General features: G+C 39.4%; 1 protein-coding gene across 3 annotated transcripts in view; it reads left to right on the top strand.

Annotated features, from left to right (window-relative positions):
- Positions 1–18,448, top strand: part of BMPER (BMP binding endothelial regulator) — a 150,902-nt gene that overhangs the window by 7,691 nt on the left and 124,763 nt on the right. For all 3 annotated transcript variants that reach the window (XM_032442564.1, XM_015855065.2, XM_015855067.2), the window contains exon 3: positions 16,188–16,287. In XM_032442564.1, the coding sequence (XP_032298455.1) occupies positions 16,188–16,287 (100 nt within the window). The remainder of the gene's footprint in view (positions 1–16,187; positions 16,288–18,448) is intronic.

Raw genomic sequence — 18,448 nt, 5'->3', positions numbered from 1 at the left:
GCTTTAAGATGGGTTTTAGGGTTATATCTAGGCTTCCTAATGCAAAAATTATCCTCTATAATACTCTCACAGATTTGCATAAACACGTTTATTTCAACCCAGAGGAAGGTTTTATACAGTTTTTAAGTTTTGGGGAGACCCAAACATATCACATCTTTGGATGCAGACTTAAATATTTCAGATGTGAATGTATTATTCTGAGAGTTGCAGAAGCTTGAGTGAATTGGTCTTACATAAAAACAGAACTTCATAAATGTGAAAATTTACCACACTTTGGTAAGTTTTGGTCTTTTTGTAGTTCAGATATGTTCTGAGGATTTTGAAATGTCAAGAGGAAAATGCTATTAATGGAGAATTGGGGGAACATTTGATTACATTTCTTTTATACGGGTGTGAGCATATAAAATAGGCATGGAATATTTTAAGTTCAAGTTTGGTACAGTACAGTAAATGACCAAGTGCAAAAGAGTTTTTGTTGGTACAGCTTTTTGGCTGGAAGATATCTAAAACTCAAAATAGAAGTAGTCTCACACCTGATATTATAGCATTTGCCTTCAAGAAATATACTTGTGTGGAAAAGACATAAAAATGCTATAGTCCGACAGAAATGGGTGAAAGGAGAGCCTGTGTATAATTTTAGGATGAATATATAAAAACCTCCCAGGATCGGCTTAGCCTGAATTAAACTCTGAGTGCTAACAATTGTGAAGGTGAGATGAACTTGGGGGTGACAGTGCTGATGGGTGGTGGTGAGGAGAGCTGTGCCATTTTGGGCTCATATATCATCATCTATGTGAACCCTGAGCATCTTGCCAGAAGCAAGCAGGCATCCAAGAATAACCTGTTCATGGGCCAGTGGTGGATGTACGTAATTTTAAAATGAGTGGATCAAAAATGCCAATTGAAAGAGATAGGTGAGAAGCCAGGAAGCGCAAGGAAATAGATAAGTGCACCTTAGCTAGTGATATCCTGTAGATCACAAGAGCATATCTCAGCTTGGCAGGAAATCACTCTTACTTTGTCAGGAAGGATTGTATTTTATTTTCCTAAATACTTTAGAACAAAGTGGGTTGTGTCAAGAAACAGCTGATAAAAGCCAGCGGTGATCTTGACAAGCCACATCTAAATCAGTGCCATTCCCCCTACTTTTTTCTCTCTTCCCTCATGCCTGAGCCTCAAATTTGCCAAGTGCACCTGAGGAGTGGTAATCATATGTCTCAACCTTTTATCGCCTAAATCCAGAACAGAAGGAAATAAATGTGAGCCAGAAAGTGTAACCGAGTGTTGGAAACCTGAGAAAAGTTTGGAGACAGGAGCCCAAGAAACCAGAAATCAGAGTTTTGCTTGGCATAAGTTTTATTCAGCTAGAAACATCATTCTGTAGTTTAAATTTCCGCTTTTAAATCCAAATGTGCAATGTAGAATTTGACCTTTGCTCATAAAAAATTATGTTAAATTTTTCATTGTGAGATCTAGTGTTCTACCTAGCTTGAACCAATTGAGTAGAGAAACCAAGTGCAACAAAGCAAAAATGGAAGAAAGAATCTCTGTCCCGGTTCTCCTTGTTCCCATTAAGATCCAACTCCACGTTGCAGGCTAAAGCAAGAAAGCTGCTAGATTTGCTGAGATTCTTTACCTATAACATAGCTGATTTCTGTGGCACAATATACGATTCAAAAGTGCATAGCTAGCCCAAGAGCAAGTGTTTGACACATGTTCAGTGAAGATGGCAGTGTTTTCATACATCAGGATTCAATTGTTGTTGCGTCAAGGTATAATGCAGCCCAGATGACTTTCAGTGGAGAAGTGCATATTAAAAAAAAAAAATTAAAAAAAATCATCAAACAATTCTTTCATACCTACTTTATTTAATATAATTTCAATAGTTTACATACATCAACTGTAGAATCTACCAAGATTGCATCTTCTTTCAATTTAAATACTTCTTGGTCTCTATTACTGCATAATATAATCAGCTTTCTTTTCACCCACAAAAATAACAAACAAAAAGACAAAAAAAAAAAAAAAAAGCCTAAGATACGGTAGTGTGCTGGTAGTTTTCAACCTCGTATTACTGCAAAAGAGAACATTGTTTTGATCAATGTTTGAAGGGTTCCTGGAACACAAACATGCCCCAACATGATGAAAGCTTTATTAGTTTTTATCCGATTCAAAAAAAGATACAGATGTATAAGACATCTTTTAAATGAGGAGGGAAAAAAAAAAAAAAAAAAAAAAAAAAGTACAGGGCCAAAAACAAACCCAGAAAACAAAAACCAGTTAAAACTCCATGTCTGGTGCAACTTGGAGTCCAATACGTACTTCCTTAGGGAGACCAAGGAACAGCATGAGTAGATGATGATAGTTTTGCAAATGCAAAGTGAATTGAATGAAGAGCCAAAGCAGGTTTATTATCTGTTACACAGATGATTGCTTTGATAGGGTCTCCAAAAATAATTCAGGTAGATTCTGCTCTTAACTAATGCAATACCTGTGCATAAGGTGAGACTTTGATCTGAGAATGAAACGTAAGTAGCTGATGTCAGAAGATGGTGATTCTGACTTGTTCCTCTATGTTTACAACAGCAGTGTAGAGGCAGTGTTCAAGTCAGCCTAGTCCTGTATACAGATAGGGCCACCCTGGCCAAGTAGCACCATGTGTAACATCTCCAGGTAATTTTCACTTCTGAGGAACAAATACGGATTGAATAGCAGCATGTTGGGTCTGTGCCATCTGTGGCTCTTTGAAGTCCACTTGTTGCACATCACATCCTGGAGGAGTCCCACAGCCTGCAGGCTAGATTCCTCTCAGATCAAAAAGTGCTGTGCTGCCATCAGACCCACTCTGAGCAGGAGCCCGGCCCGGTGTTCCTGTGCTGGCATTTCTGATTTCAGCAAAGCTCAAAGTGGGGCCAGCTGCTGATGGGTGTCCAGCTAAAGAACAGGCTGGAGCTACTGCAAAGAAAAATCTCTCAAAACCCTCCACACTGTGGGTGAGATTTATACATCCGTAAGTAGGTATTTGTGCCCTCAGCTCATTAGGCTTTATCATGACATTCATTTTGGAGACACAGCGTGCAGTCATATGTGACAGCTTGTGATTAAGGCTTTCTGGAAATCTGCAGGCTTGAAGAAGCTATTTCATGGTGTTCTCAAACCACATGGGCTAGTGAGGAAATCACTACTTGTGCATTTCTAACATAGAGTCAGCTGTATCGAGCAAGCAGACATATGCACACTGTGCTGAAATGATTATAGTTCTTGGCAGAACCCTCCTGGAAGAGTGCTGGTGATATGTCACTGCAATAACGATGAAGACCCAATACACCAAGTATGGAAATGAGATTCTCGTTGGCGTAATTAATGGATCAGAGAGCTCAAATACAAAAGAACATATTTAAATTGTATAAATAATATGGAGAAAAGTACGAAGGGCACAAAAATACCATAAACTAAATGGAAAAATGTAATATAAATTGCAAATGTATTTGGAATGTATCTACAATAAGTGCAAGATGGATCAGTCTAAGTTAAGGCACTTTTTTATTGCCAATAAGAAAAACATTATTAAAGAGCTGGTCCAATATCAAAATGGCATTTTAAAAGCATACAGTTACCTGTATATAGTTTTTATTAGCTTTCAAGTTTCTTCCATTGAGTTGTTAACGGTCTTCTTAAGAATTATGGTCCTGTAAGTGAATGGTTCACAGTGTCAGTATTTCTGGTGTTCTGCTTTGTGCTGCTATATAAAAATAGATATTTTTCCCCCACAAAATATCTGGCTTTATATCCTCATCATTTTTTAATAGGAATTTTTGAGGGAAGAAAAATATTAACCAACAACTAAAAAATCAAATGAAAATGCAATCTTTATTATATTGAGCTTATGGTCAAATAAAAGGCCATTATGGAAAAAAAAAAAACCAAGAAAACGACAACCAAAAACAAAACCAACAATATTGTATAAAACATTTTACCTGTAAAACTACTATTAAAATGACTATTGTGCTGGTACTTGCTCATGTTGTACCTAGTAACTGCTGTAATTACTTCCTCTGAGACCTCTTGTCCTCTTCCTCACATGCATTAAGCTGCAGCTAAAAAATCTCTAGTCTGACCACTTGTCAGATTAAGCTTTATGCACCATTTTGCATCCATCTGAATCAAGTGCTGAGCTCTCTAAGTGGAACATGAGCCTCACCTCATCTTGCCCTTCTGTCATCCTCAGGAGTTGTACTTTCTGAGTAGTTCTGTACTTTTATTATTTTATTTTATTTTTTTTCTGTTCATCCTCTTTGACTTCTTTTCCAGGGTTTTGTGATAAAATGGCATTTAGGAAATGGATGAAAAAGATCTGGCATTTTCACTCACCAACAGAGGTCTCAGTTTTTGGAGTACCCATTTTAAATAAACCTGTTCTCAAAGCTTCAGTGTTAAAGACTGAACCAGATTAACTCTGCCTTAGAGAGCTGCATGTACATGCCTTCTCTCTAGTAGCTGAGATGTTATGTGGGGCATGGAAGCAGCAGCTCTGCACTCGTCCTTGCCCAGGAGTATGCATACTGATGTGTCTTAGGGTTCTGTCCAGGAAGAAGAGATTTCTGACAACTAATTCGTTAAAAGTGTTTTGCTTGTTCCTAGCATGTTTATGTCCAATTGTATTCAAAGAATCATGAAATCATTAAGGTTGGAGTTGTATATTACATATATATATATATATATATATATATATATATATTGCAGTCATCTAGTACATCTATCAACCCATCCCCACCATGCCCACTAAAACATGGCCCTCAGTGCCATATCTACATACATTTGCATGTTATTTTCTGGTTTATCTTATGAGTTCTCAGTGGCTGAAAAATAACAGAAGTCCTGAAATTATCTCCTTCTTTGCTGTCTGAGTGGCTTTATGCAACTGAGGCATCTTCTGCAAAAGAGCTGACAAAGCAGTGTCTAAGGCTTTGTTAAGATTTGATGGTGCCATTTATTAAAGCACCTCCACATTGTGCTGCTTCTTGGGAATCATTGGAGCAGGAAGGAACTGGGTAGTGTGGCTGAATAAAATTATGTTGACAGGCAGAATGAAGAGCTTTTAGTCTGTAAATCAAGGGGTGGTGGATGAGTGGTTTGTAAAAGCAGTAGGTAAAAAAAAGGCTGCATAATTAAAATTACGCATTACAGTGTTTTCAGAGTGGCAGTGCAAGAAACCTTTCCAACAGAAATGTGCTTTCGGCCTAGCGTATCTGTGATCTAAACATGTTAAGCATTTCTGGAGGAACTTGCTGATGTGGATATAGAAGTAGCATCGTGCACTAATAGTGAACCAGAGCTTGTTTGACAAGAAAACATTGAGGAAATAAAAGAAGCATGCAATTTGTATAACTTCTGGAAAAATATCTGTGTATGTCCAATTTAACTTGGCAAAGTTTCCTAATCCTCAAGCAAAATCTCAAAAATCAATCTGTAGTGGAAATTAAAAAAAAATAATCTGGAATTCTAGGCCATGGTACTGAAAAATTTGAGCGGTTTCATGTACATGTTGTTACAAGAGGGGTGTGTTTTGGGTGCCTAAGTCTGCATATAATCATTTTAGTATAGAATTTATATCTTCGATATTATCAGGTTTCTTGGCGTAATTAAAGCAGTCCACATATGGAAACACAAAAAGGTGGGAGCCAAAAAGGGAAAAATAAAGCAAATCATCTACAACGAAAGGGAGGTTCACTGGAAGGTATCCAGCTGGCGAGATGAGTAGGCAGCCCCAGTCTGTTTGCTGGGCATTGCCTCTTCCACACAAGGCAGCACATAAGATACTGTTCCCGTTCAAGAATTGAGGTTAACCCACTGGATACTGCTTAGACTGGTGTGTTGTCTCAAGCAGGCTCTAATTGTCTTATCTCCTCCACTGAGAAGACAACTCAGAACAGGATTTCTTACAGTCATTATGCTGAGCAAAGAGATGATGGGTGGGACTGAGTGCAAGACTGGACCCTGAACCCCTCTCTGTTTAGGGGCCGAGTACCTCATTCTTTGCCATTCAGGGTTCACTGATGTGACCTGCAGTTATTCACTAATGGATGACTGGAGCATCTCCTCTTGTGTCATACAGCTTAATAATTTGAGACTGTGAAAGACAAACAGCTTGTTCTAAAGTATATCAGGAGCAATTGATGCAGAGATTATGGTCAAGAAATTTCCCAGTCTTCTCTAGGCTAGCGAAGTGTGGACACAATGGAAGAAATGTTGCTTCACTTCTAGCCCAGACTGGGCTATAACTTGGTGGCGAGGGCCTTCTCTTATTGCAGAATAAGGTACAGTTAATAAAATCTTAAATTTCTAAAACCTCGGGAGGATGCTTTTCAGTTTTCCTCAGTTCAGCTTCAGGTTCTCATTTTTACATTACACTTAAATCTCTCACCATAAAGAGCCTTGCTTATAGTGAAAGTGTGAAACCTTTGGGATTTGGGACATCTTTTCCCCTCCCTTGTGATTTTCCTCCTGGCTGCCTGGGTAGCAGTGCTGCTGCCTGAGTTCTTGCTTTTCAAAGGCAACAGTGCCGTCCCACACAATGAAGTCATCTGTGGCTACATTTCTTAGCACTTCAGACTTCCAGCCAGTTATAATCCCTTTCCTGACATTTGAGTCTCATTAATTGGGTTAACAAGATGCTATCTGCACTCCATACTTATGTAAATATAATCTGCTAGCAAAGATCTTAATGGCACCTGATATATCACACTGCTTTTATTACATCTATCAAGAGGTACCACTGCAGGAATCACTTCCAAAACAGGTTGTGTTCTTTGTCCCACGGGGCTCCTTATAAGCCATAAGAAACGCTGGTGGTCAAGGCCAACTGTTCAGATGCCTTTAAAGTGTCCCACCGGTGACTGAAAATCACTTTGTCAAGATGACAAATGACTTGCACATACCCCATTCACCTCATAGCTTCACTCTAATGTCAGCTCCATTTACTTGTCAGAAACTTTTTTTTCTTTTTCTTTTTTTAACTTCAAGCAGTACCAGAAGGAAGGCATGAGAGGGACATACACTAAGAAAAAAATCTGCATCTATTGATCTATTCAATGTATCATTATATTCAAGATTCACCAGCTTTTGACATTTCCAGATCTGTTTGTATATACATGTGCAAAACAGAAAGAAGGGAATTTGCTGCTCAGAAGTGAGAACTGTCCCCGCAGGGCAAAAATTATGTAAAAACTTGTTTTAACCACTGGATTTTTCAAGCAGAAAGTTGTTGTGCAATATTAGTTTCTTATTTTGGACAGCAAACTTCTTTCCAGAGCCATATTTAAAAATAGCTGTTTAATTAACTGGGTCTACCCAGTACACAGGGCACTGTACATGTGTCTGCTCTGAGGAGCTCAGCTCAAACCTCTCAACTCATGTGGGTGGTTTAATTGATGGCAATGGTATTGTTATACGGCTGAGTAAGCAGGGCTGTGAGTGAGGGCTGCAGCATCTCACCCAAAAGCAGCAAGGGCCAGGCCGCAAAATATGGTCAAAGTCAGCAAAAGGACTGCAAAAGTGACTTTGACAGCTTTGACTTTTTGTTTCCTCTCAGTGACTTCCATATCACTTTTGCCTAGTTCACAAGTCAAACGTGCTTTTTCTCCTAGTAACTGCAGCATTGTCTGAAGCTTAGAGAGCCAAAATCTAAAGCCAATTTGGACACAACAAAGAGGAGCTTATACCACGGTCTTATAGTGTCCATCAGAAATATGAGTGGATCTAAAGCAGAAACTCATAGAAAAGAGATATGTCATATAAAACATCATTGTGGCATATTTTTCTCTAACTCACTTTTCCCATGGCCTCAGCTTCTCTCACTAGCACCAACTGGGTGAAGATATTCCCAAATGCCGATAGTGCACAGCAGCTGTAGCAGTAAGGAATGAGCTTCATGATCTGATGGCAGCAGAAAAAGACCCTGAAAGCTCTCGCCCACTGTGGACAAGTCTTGACCAAAATGCTGTTTATTTCTAAGTAACCTCTTTTTCCAGCCCCCCCCCCCCCCAAATACCAGCACTATGTAGCATAGACAAGATCATGTGAGAAAACAAATGCTCAGCTTTTGTTTTCTCAGGTCAGTGCTCAGCTTACTTACAAGTTCATTAAAACACCAGTGTCCTGAGGCTTTTTGCCTACATAATTTTGTAATAGAGAACAGACTCCTGTTGCTTTCATTTGGGCTACTATTCTTCTTTCGTTGTTGTTCCTCAAGCATTTTGGGTCTATTTCAAAACTTGCTTCAATTAAATGAAGAGGGTTTTTTTTGGTGCTTTCCAGTTTGAAAGTGAAGGTTTTTGGTGTCCTCTGGATTAAGAAGCTGGGATTGACAGGGATTTTCCTGATTACAAAATTACATTAAAAAATAAATTGTAGATTGAAAATTTGGAAGAAAACAGAAAATCCTTCCCTCCCCTCCCCATCCAAGGTCTCCTGTTGCTGCTTCTGGCATGCATCACGTCTTTGAGGATACTGTATCATGAGAAAACTGTCACTTGGTGATGTATTAGGGTAATATATCATGAGAGCATCGTTTCTTTAGAGGATATGGGCAGTAAAAGACATGATTCTGGCCAGACAGAGCAGCAGGGGACCTTGCTTTTTTTTCTTCCCTTTTCTTTAATCTAGCTCAGTTTTTGTGTTGTACAGAAGTGAGTTTCTTCATGGGATATGACTTGTTGCAAAGTTAGGAGGCCCATTGGGCTTTTTAAAGTCTTTAAGAAGTACATTGCCTCAAGGGCTGCTTTGTTCAACATTTTTAGAACAGGCTCAAACCCAAGACCGGTATATTTGCCACTATCTAAATCTCCTGTGTGAAGGCTGAGTAAGCAGACTTCAGACACAGAAGGTAATAAAGATACAACGACAGCTAACTATTGTTTGGACAACATACATTTGTAGATTTAGCCCATCAAAATATGATGAAGTCATTCTTAACAAAGTTAAGTTCTTAACACGAACCTCTTTAAAATAATTTTCAAATGAAGTTTTAATTTACATCCACAGAAAAGAAATGACCATCAGTCAGTATTCAGCTTGCAAGACATACAGTGAACTTATCCAAAAATAGGAATTTGGAGCTGATGGATTCAGATTTTGACGTGGATTTTTTGTTGTTTTGTTTTTTCCTTCCAGTTTTTGTGATTTTTCATTTCTCTTATTGGCAATAGGTCTGCTGGACAATTATATATATGTATATATATATATATGACTATAGAACCAGGATGGAAGTAGTTAATAAAAAAAAGTAGCACGTTGTTGGAGGTTCTTTTGATTAAACTAGGTTAGTGCTCATTTTTGATACAGGGCAAAGCATGACATGGTGGCTTCATCTAAAATTTGTTGAATTCACATGGTTTAACCTTTGTCACATCTTGTTTTTCATTCCTCTCTGGGAGAAGAAATCTGTCTGATTGGCTTCCGTCAGAAGCCAGGCTGGGTTTGGATCACACTTTTCAGGATCTCTCATTTTGCTCAAATAAGTTGGGCAGTGATCATCTGACATGTTTTCTTGGCTGATCTGAGTAACTGGGAATGTCCAGCAAGGGTCAAAGAATGAGCTCAGTGGGACACAACCCCTTCTAGCAGCACAGTACACCAGGCGCTTTAAAATAAACAAGTATTGCCTGTAACTACTCTTTTTCTTAGGTATTTACGTCAGCTTTAGCTGGCTTTCATAATTAATATGAGTTCTTTATGGACAAAATACAAATATATGTATATATATTGTTGAAAACACAGAAAGGGGGGAAATAAGGTGCGAATTTTAAATACGTACACATTGTGAAGTGCAAAGGTCCTTTATAAGAACCCCAGAGTGTATTCTTCCCCTGAATCCTGACTCGTGGAAAACTATGGGTACTGTTTTGGACAGTAGTGCAAACTGCTTGGAAACTCTGAAGACTGCATCTTCTATTGCTAGAAGAACATCCCACACTGTTGTCTTGTATAGTTAATGAGCTCTAATGCTAGGTGACACTTAAAGGTGGAGGTGGAAACAGACAGATGGAGAGCAAGGAGGTCTAGATGCTGTTCTGGCTTTCCTTCTGACTTAAAATGCAGTTGTGGTCATTTAATCCAGCTGTGTCGGCTTTGTTGACAAGCACACTGGAGCAGGGACCTGCTCTTACAATGTGCTTAGGCAGTGTTTGATCTTACAGGACTCTGATTCCAGCTGCAATCTATGCAGTTTCATTAATGCAAGCAAATGTAAGGGGAAAATACTTAATTTTTCACCATGTGATAGTGTAGCAGGCTGCTGTCAGGGAACATCAGGATTGAAGTGAGCAAAGAGGTCACTTTCCTCATGCTGGTAAACATCATGAAACACACTGGGAAAAAAATCTGTGAATGAAGGGGTTGTGAATGATGTGTCCTGAATGATTTGCACATACTAATGTGTTTGTCTCAATGGTGAGAAATATCCATTTGCAGTGAAATTTGGTGTCATCTTAATTCCATTTCCTAGGGAGTCAGTGGTTGGTAACACCACGGAGAGCTGCAGCCCTCTCCCTGCTCTATGTGTGCAGTGGCCTGGTGCTTTAAACTAAAAGCAGATAAACCAAGGAGGTTACAAGGATGAGCAAGTGAATCAGCAGCTACCGTACACACAGCTATAAAAAGGAGAAGGAGATGTGAGATGTGAAATTCCAGGCAACAGTGCCAAAAGAACGGGGGTAGTATTTTCAGAAAGTGCCTCAGGATTTGTCTAGAACATGAGTTACGCGCGTGCCTGAGCCTGTTCTTGAGTTCAAGCTGGCACAATACTGGGGCTGTCTGCATGTAATGGGTGCAGAGCCCGTGCTCCCCAGCTTTGTTGAAGGACAGAGCCTGTGGCCAGTGTTGGCTCTGCGCCTTTTGTGGGGTAAGCATGGCTTTGTGGGCGCTGTGAGGCTGCCCTTGACATTTGTGGTACCTGGCAGCGCTGGCAGCACAAGGCTGCGGCCTGCTCCAACCCTGCTGCAGCCCACACTGTGCCTCACGGAGCTGAAGTGACTGAAGCATTCAGGCCTCCTTCGTTTTAAATGGCTCTTTCGTTTTAAATGGCTCTTTCTTCACACTGGAAAGCCCCATCCCAAATTCCCGGGGGGGTAGATTTCAACACTGTTTGAAAATTGTTATTGTTTTGCAGGATTATTCTTCTTGCACGAGCTTTGGGATGCTCTGGACTGCTGTGGGAGGGGTACCATCAGTGTTACTGATGAGCATACTAATGGTACTGTAATGAGTAATGGTCAAAAGTGAAGAGTTTCAGGATTAGCCATTAATGGTAGCTCTTACTTCTACCAGATCTGTGCCTCTTGCTTTTACAACAAGCTCTCTATCACTTCCTTTGGTTAAATGAAAATTTAAGCAGCGTTTTTCCTATTCAGTATGAACACACGACATCCTCAGGATATCAGAAACACAGTGCTAGTCTTCTAAACACATTTACAAAAAAGGAATATGGAAGAAAAAAAAAAGAGAGAGAGAGAGACGAAAACCTTGAATTTCACAGTGGAAATCTAGTCCCCTGATAATCCACATCTGCAAGGTCTTCCGCAGCCGGCTGACAGCCAAGGCCGGGGCTTGCAGTACTGCTGACGGGTGCAGCCCTGAAGAAACGAAATGGACTCACAGTTTTTATCTCTTCCAAGCCACATCCAGGTTGAAAAGAGCCATCCTCCTGGTGGCTGCTGTGAGCCGGCTGGAGCCCAGTGGGGAACCCTGTAAAAGTTGGCTGCAGCTTCCAAGCTGTGGTTTGGCACATATCCTCTCTAACATCTTTGCCAAATATTCAGATTTATTTTTAGGGTTTTTTTTTTTAATTGTTTTTGTTTTATTTATTTATTTATTTATTTTACTATTCATGTTGGCATATTATTTAACTGTGGTTTATAGTTTAATGCCTTTAGTTTGATATATTTTGTCACTAGACAGGACTATTTTGTGCAGAGGTCTTTGTTGGAAGCTAAAAATACGAGGTGTATGTGGAAGTTGAACAAACTATGTTGAGAGGAGATTGCAATATAGGTAACATGAAGCAGCAGCAACACCAGTATTAGCCCTGGTTAATATGCCTCTCTTGTATGGGAATTTGACATCACCTTTGCAAGCCAGGTTCCAGAAGAGAACTTTGGTTCCCACTGGCAGTGTGTGGGAGAGGGGAGAAATGCGGGCACCTGACAAAACTTTCTGGTCTTCTGCCAGATGCATTAAAACACAACTTCTCCACTGTTGGATTCTGTAAGCACAGGAGAGGGGCCCGGGGTGATGCTGCAGTTCATCCCTACCTTTTCCCTTCTGAGGGAGCCTCAGATTCCAGTGAGAGCCCTTTACTGGGTGCTCGTTGGGAGTTGCATCAGCTGTGGCAGCATTGTTCTGGATCAGCCTGACCTCTTTTAGAAAATACATACTTATCCAACACTAATAAAAACCTTAGCTGAGCTCTTGCGACGTTCTCTTTTGTGTGTGTGTGTGTGTGTGCCTGAGCACTAAATTAAAAAAATAGGAAAAAAAAATAAAAAAATCCCAGATGTGAAACTATAAACCATCTGTTTAAAATAACTATTGTGCGGGACTATAATTAAAAGTTATTTATTATGAATCTTGGGATCCTATTATGGATTTTGACTGACTCCCAGGTTTCTGATTTAGCAAATGGTTTATGTATTTATGAGCCATGTGTCTCTTCCGCACTTCTTGGTGCCAGAGTGCATGTCCTTTAAACAAAAGGAAAAAATCCCCTACCCTCCCATAACTGCTGGCTTCTGAATGTTGCCGTCTAAGAAGTTTTTCTCTTAAGAACAGCAAAAATCAAAGTATCTGAGAGCTTTCAACAACTCCGGGGGCGCTGTTGACAACACAGATGGAGGTTCGGTAATACAATGCTCCTGCACGCAGCTACTTAGCAACATTTAAAATGTATGGTTGGGACAAGCAGTGAAATGTTTTGATTACGGGGGGCGGGAGGGGGGATGCATTTGGAAGGAAAAGATTTGTTGCTGAAGTTCATTTGCTCTTGCACCCCACTTTGCCCTTGTGAAATAGGAGGGAACAAAATTGAAATAAACAGATGGGCAGTATGTATTAAGAACAGTGTTTTGGACGACAGTGTGAAAAATAGCTGCTGGTGACAATTGTTCTTTGTTTTATCCTTGTACTTTTACACCCCGTGGGCCTGGGAGATCTGCAGTGGATAATGCCTGACTGCAATAGACTAAACAATGATTTACCAGACCTGTTTTATCTGCTGCTGCTGTCCTATGCTAGATCAGCACAGTATTAACCCTTTCCTCCACATCTTCTGGCCTATTTTTTTCACGTTTTGCCTGCACAGGGAGTTAGGTACCTTAGGGTGGCATCTGACACAGCCAGTTTCTGACCTCCCTGGGGCTTGCCTGCCACACCAGCTGCAGAGGAGGAAAATCATCTTTGCAAATCCCATTCTGCTTCAGGGCTTGGCTGCCTTTCTCCTTGTGGCAAAAGACTGGCTCTGCTTACATGGGGCACAACGAGGTGGTCCTGTAGGCAGGAAGCTGCAGCCTCTTCTCCAAAGGACAAAGATGATCTTACTCTGCTCTTTCTCTTACTTTTTCTTTCTTCTTCTTTTTTTTTCTTTTTTTTCTTTTTTTTTTCTTTTTTTTTCTTTCTTTTTTAACGTGGTGTTGGTTGCACCATGAACAATTATAGTGATTCACTTGGAATAGCTGCTTAACATAAAACAGCCCTTGGTCTCTTTGCCAGGTCATGAACTCCAAAATCTTCCATCTATAGCTAGGCTATGACTCACACTCAGTTTTTCTGCCTCTTTCTAGTTACTTGATCACCTGTAGTGAAGGTCATAAGTTTGGGCTTTAACCACTAGTTTTGCTGATAAAAAGGGGAGTGAGATCCAAATTTAGTTACACTCCCTGATTGTCTCAATAGCACTAAATTTGTTATTAATAGATATTTCTTATTTAAGTGACCTAGGCCAAAGTTAGGAACAGTATCTAGTAAGCATCTTCTATGTGTGTTGGGAGCATCCTTAGGAGAACTGCCTGTAAAGGAATGACCGTGTCAGGGTACACCTTAGAGCAGGGCAGGGAAGTCCACGCTTGGTAGAAAGGGGGAGAAGCTGGCTTGGAAGTTGGGCTGCAGGAGGCATTTGCCCCATGAGTATGGCCTCAAACCTGTTGGTTTTCAAGAAGTATTTGGACAATGCTCTCAGACATATGGTTTAAATTTTAGATGGTCCATTGTGGAGCCAGGATTTAGATGATCCTTGTGGGTCCTTCCCAGCTCAGCTCAGGGCATTCTGGGAATGAAGGGTCAAAAAGCTATACAGATCTCTTTTACTCTTCTCCTTTTCATCCTCAGTAGCGATTCCTTCCTAAGGGACTGTGAGTGGCAGCTGCCTGCCAAGACCCATAACAGGGGTTCTTCTAGGTTGGCCTAGTGGGACACAACATGCCATACATCCAGTGAGTCCCTGATGTGTCTAAGTCACTCATGTTCTCCAAAGGAACATACTGCACAATGGATTTTGCTCTTCCCTCAAACTCACTTTCAACATGCAGAAGACCATCCTGCAGATAAAGGGAATGGTGCCACTACACTTTTTAATTCTTGCACTGAACAAAATTTTGCTAAGGATACTATCTTATCAGAACCCTTCAAAATATAGAGTGTATGTAGTTGATTCAGTAAAGTTGTTTTTGCTGTCTTTTAGCAGGCTGAATTAAAGCAAAGTCAGAGGCCCTATGTTCACCTAAAGAAAAGTAGAATTCCACCTTGTGCACTAAAAAGAAGTTGCTGAGGTGGTCTTACTGATGCAGCTGTTTTGTGCTAACCCAGAACTGGAGCATTCTCATAAATTCATCCTAACTGGACTGTTTAAATTGCATTTATGTTTGCTCTGCAATGCTGGAGGAATGCAAAGACACCAGCATGTACTGGTAACTAGCAGTGACCTGCCTCTTCACAGTAGCTCATGTCACTGCAGCTGCATTTCAGCTGAGCGGCAATTTAGAGCCAGATCCACACTTACTGATTTCACAGTGTCTTGGCTGGAGTTATTCCTCATTTACACTGATAAGATTGAAGAGCCTTTATAGCTCCCATCAGATCAGGCAGTGACTTTGAAGAAAATAAACCTCTTATTTTAGACAAAGGGCTGGAGCGTAATAAAAGCTGTGTGTTATCCTCCACTGGCACCTTGAATGAGGCCACAGGGAGGAAAAGAAAAGGACTGGAAAGCATGGTTTAGTTTTATGATTTACATTTTTCTTGTCCTTTGATTTTTTTGCTCTTTAATTAAGTCATAAGGTTGGGTGAGGTGGGTGCTTGCATTGAGTAATTTCCACCTGTGTCTCTTAATGAACTGAGCTACTAATTACAGGCAAAGGTCACTTCAGAGGGCTAATTTCAGTTAGGAATTTCAATTATCAAAATTTGACTGAAAAAAAACCAACACCCCAAAGTATTTGTTTTCTGCCTTTATTTAAAGGTAGGGTTAACCAGAGTGGTTGACACCACAGGGTAGAGTCAGGCTATAAATGGAACACTTCTGCTTATTGTCACATAACCTATATTGACAAACCTTAATAAGATCAGTGTGCTCTTTGGCCTTCATCATTACTGTCTCTTTGCTGTAGAAAGATGACACTGTAATGTACAGTAATTCCACTTGCTTGTGTTATTTCATTGATTCTAAGTATTTTGGGGAGAAAGAGATAAATTATAGATTTTTTTTTCATAGTATATTATATAGCAGCCTTTTTTGAAGGACTCCTTCATAGTCAGGTAATACTGGTAGGTAAAAAATGATTTTAGTGCTGCTAGCGTGTTTAGTTTTCTCTAAATATGCCAGCTCTTCCTTAGATGTCTGTCTTATGTCAGTATGAAAAATGACTCCTAAACTGTGTGGTTCATGGGGCAACACTTCAGGACCTCAAGGATATTTTAACAAGCACATCATGTAGCTAGCTGTCTGTTTAAAGTAGATTTCTTCAACAGGGCACATTTTCTGTACTATTATGTGTTGCAGTTATGAATTATTGTCCTAGCAAACAGTATTTACTCATGCATCTGGACAATCCAGACCATCTTCTACTGCAGTCTTTCAAGAGCAGAGAGTGTTTTTAATTACTTAGTTTATATGCAATATCATTTATTTATTTATTTTCCAGAATAAGGAAGTGACATGCAGAAGAGAGAAGTGTCCCCTGCTTTCCAAGGAATGCGCTCTTGTCATTAAGCAGAGAGGAGCTTGCTGTGAACGTTGCAAAGGTGTGGTGCTCTTCCTGTTTTTTTCTCTTTTAAAAAGTGTTATCTATTCAAATCTATATTGCCAGAGATGGGACAAAGTCTCTCAGCTAGTCACCCAAAGCTTTGAAAGGACAGTAACCGCAATTATAATCCATACATTTAAAAAGCTGGTGAAGATAACAAAAAATCACGTATCCATTCTGCAGTCCTATGCAATGACAGTCCTCTAGGAATACATCTTGATTGTACTTCACTGGTATGTTGTCAGTCTTTTGAGTAGTATCTTCTGTTTTAACTGTTTCTATTGGAAATAGAATCAAAGCCAGTCTGCTTGCTGTAATACATCCATAAGAATTTCTTTAACTTCCCATGTGGTTGGACTTAGCAGGAATAATGCTTGCTATTAATAAAAAACATGGTTATTATGAATACCTATTTCTGTTTTTCCCAGTACTAGAAACAAATAAACCAATTTCTATTCATTTTACTAAATATTTCCTGGTTCAAATAATAATGACACTTTTGTTAAAGCCAAAGTGGGTTACAATCTGAACACTAAGTATGTGTGACCAACACTGTATTCTCAAAGCTCTACAGATAGAGCTAATTATCAGACATAAAATAATAAATTGTTTAAAATGCATGGTATCCAGTTATTATACGTGCACATGTGAAAAGTGTGAAAATAGATTAAGCTGAAAAAGTCTTCTTTTTAATTCTTATTCAGTAAATTATATGTGGTAAAACCATGATTGTGCTGAGAGATTGCTGATGCAGCCCATGAGGTAGAGAATGAGGAATTCAGACTGCTTCACTTTTCCTGTCTTTTTCTGTGTTGTTTAATTCCCCAGTGGTGTTATAGTGGCTTTAGAAGAGAGATGTGGTAGGATAAATTGTTGGGAAATGTGAGCATTTATTGCCTTCCCAGAGGAAATACAAATGCAGAACAGGTTGCATTGAAATTCAGACAGAAGAAACATGATGGATATATGTTTTTCCTGAATGACTGCAGAATTGTGCTAGCTGGTCTTCATTCATGCTGCAAGTTTAGAATAGGTTTGGCAAGCCCCAGTCTGAAGATTTAAGACTGATACTTAGAAGAAAAGGAAATGAAATGGAAAAAATAAAAGAAAAAGAAAGTGTTACTGAAAAGAGAATTTGTGGTTGAAGTTTTCACATAAGTTAAATGTAATTTATTTATTTTGTCAAATTTTATTTAGTGTCAGATTTAAAGTAAAAATATCCTAATTTTAGTTTGATTGCGCTAGAGGTTAATTCTACATTTTGGTAAAGGGATGTGTAGCTGGTCAGTTTCCTGAAAGTTGTCTATGTATGCACATTCATGGATTTGAAATGATTCTGCACTAAAGAAAGAAAGTTAATGTTTCAAAGATGAGGATACAAGCATTTGTGTGAATAAATATTATTATTACATTGAAAATTTAATTCAGATTCCTTCTTAGATTTTGTTATCAGCCTGAATTGAGGTGAATATTATAGTATACGTTATTAATAGACTTGAGACATCTGGCATCTGCAGGCTGGTATGTTTGATGTCTCTAACAGGATAATTAATAAAAGTGTTCAAAAAATAGAATTAAAAGACACATAGGTACCTATGTGCGAAGAACACTGTTTTATAAAACTGCTGGAGTCTTTCAAAGGGGTCAGATAAATACACGAACAGAGAGATCCAGCTGATATCTTCCTGGATTTCTATTAGGTATCCAACAAGATTTCCCATCAAATTCTCCTACACGAACTAGGCAGACCCAAGTTTGTAGATAAACTCTTCTCATTAGCAAATAACAGACAGTTGGTGACAATAAGCAATTGCTTTTGTAATGAAAAAAGGTTACCAGCAGTTTCTTCATGGTTCTCGACTTGTCAGGATGCTCAAAATAATCTAGCAGAGCTTGAAGTAACAGATAGATTGTTGATACGATAGTGTAGCATGAGAGCAGAACTAGCTGTGAGAAGCTGTAGGAGGTTCTTAGGAAGTTGGCAACTGGTTACAAAATGGCAGAGGAAATTGATGTCATCAGGGAGGAGGTGGGAGGTGATTGGCTAGAAGGATGCTCAGTCTGGTTCAAGACAACAGTTTCTATGTACTTAAAATGCAAGGACAGCTTTAAATTTTGGAATTAAAAAAAAAAACAAAAAAAAACAAAGAAAACCCACA

This window comes from Coturnix japonica, chromosome 2, assembly GCF_001577835.2.
Source record: "Coturnix japonica isolate 7356 chromosome 2, Coturnix japonica 2.1, whole genome shotgun sequence".
Taxonomy (NCBI): Eukaryota; Metazoa; Chordata; class Aves; order Galliformes; family Phasianidae; genus Coturnix; species Coturnix japonica.
The sequence above is the reverse complement of the archived record's forward strand: the minus strand, read 5'-3'. Positions and strand labels throughout refer to the sequence as shown.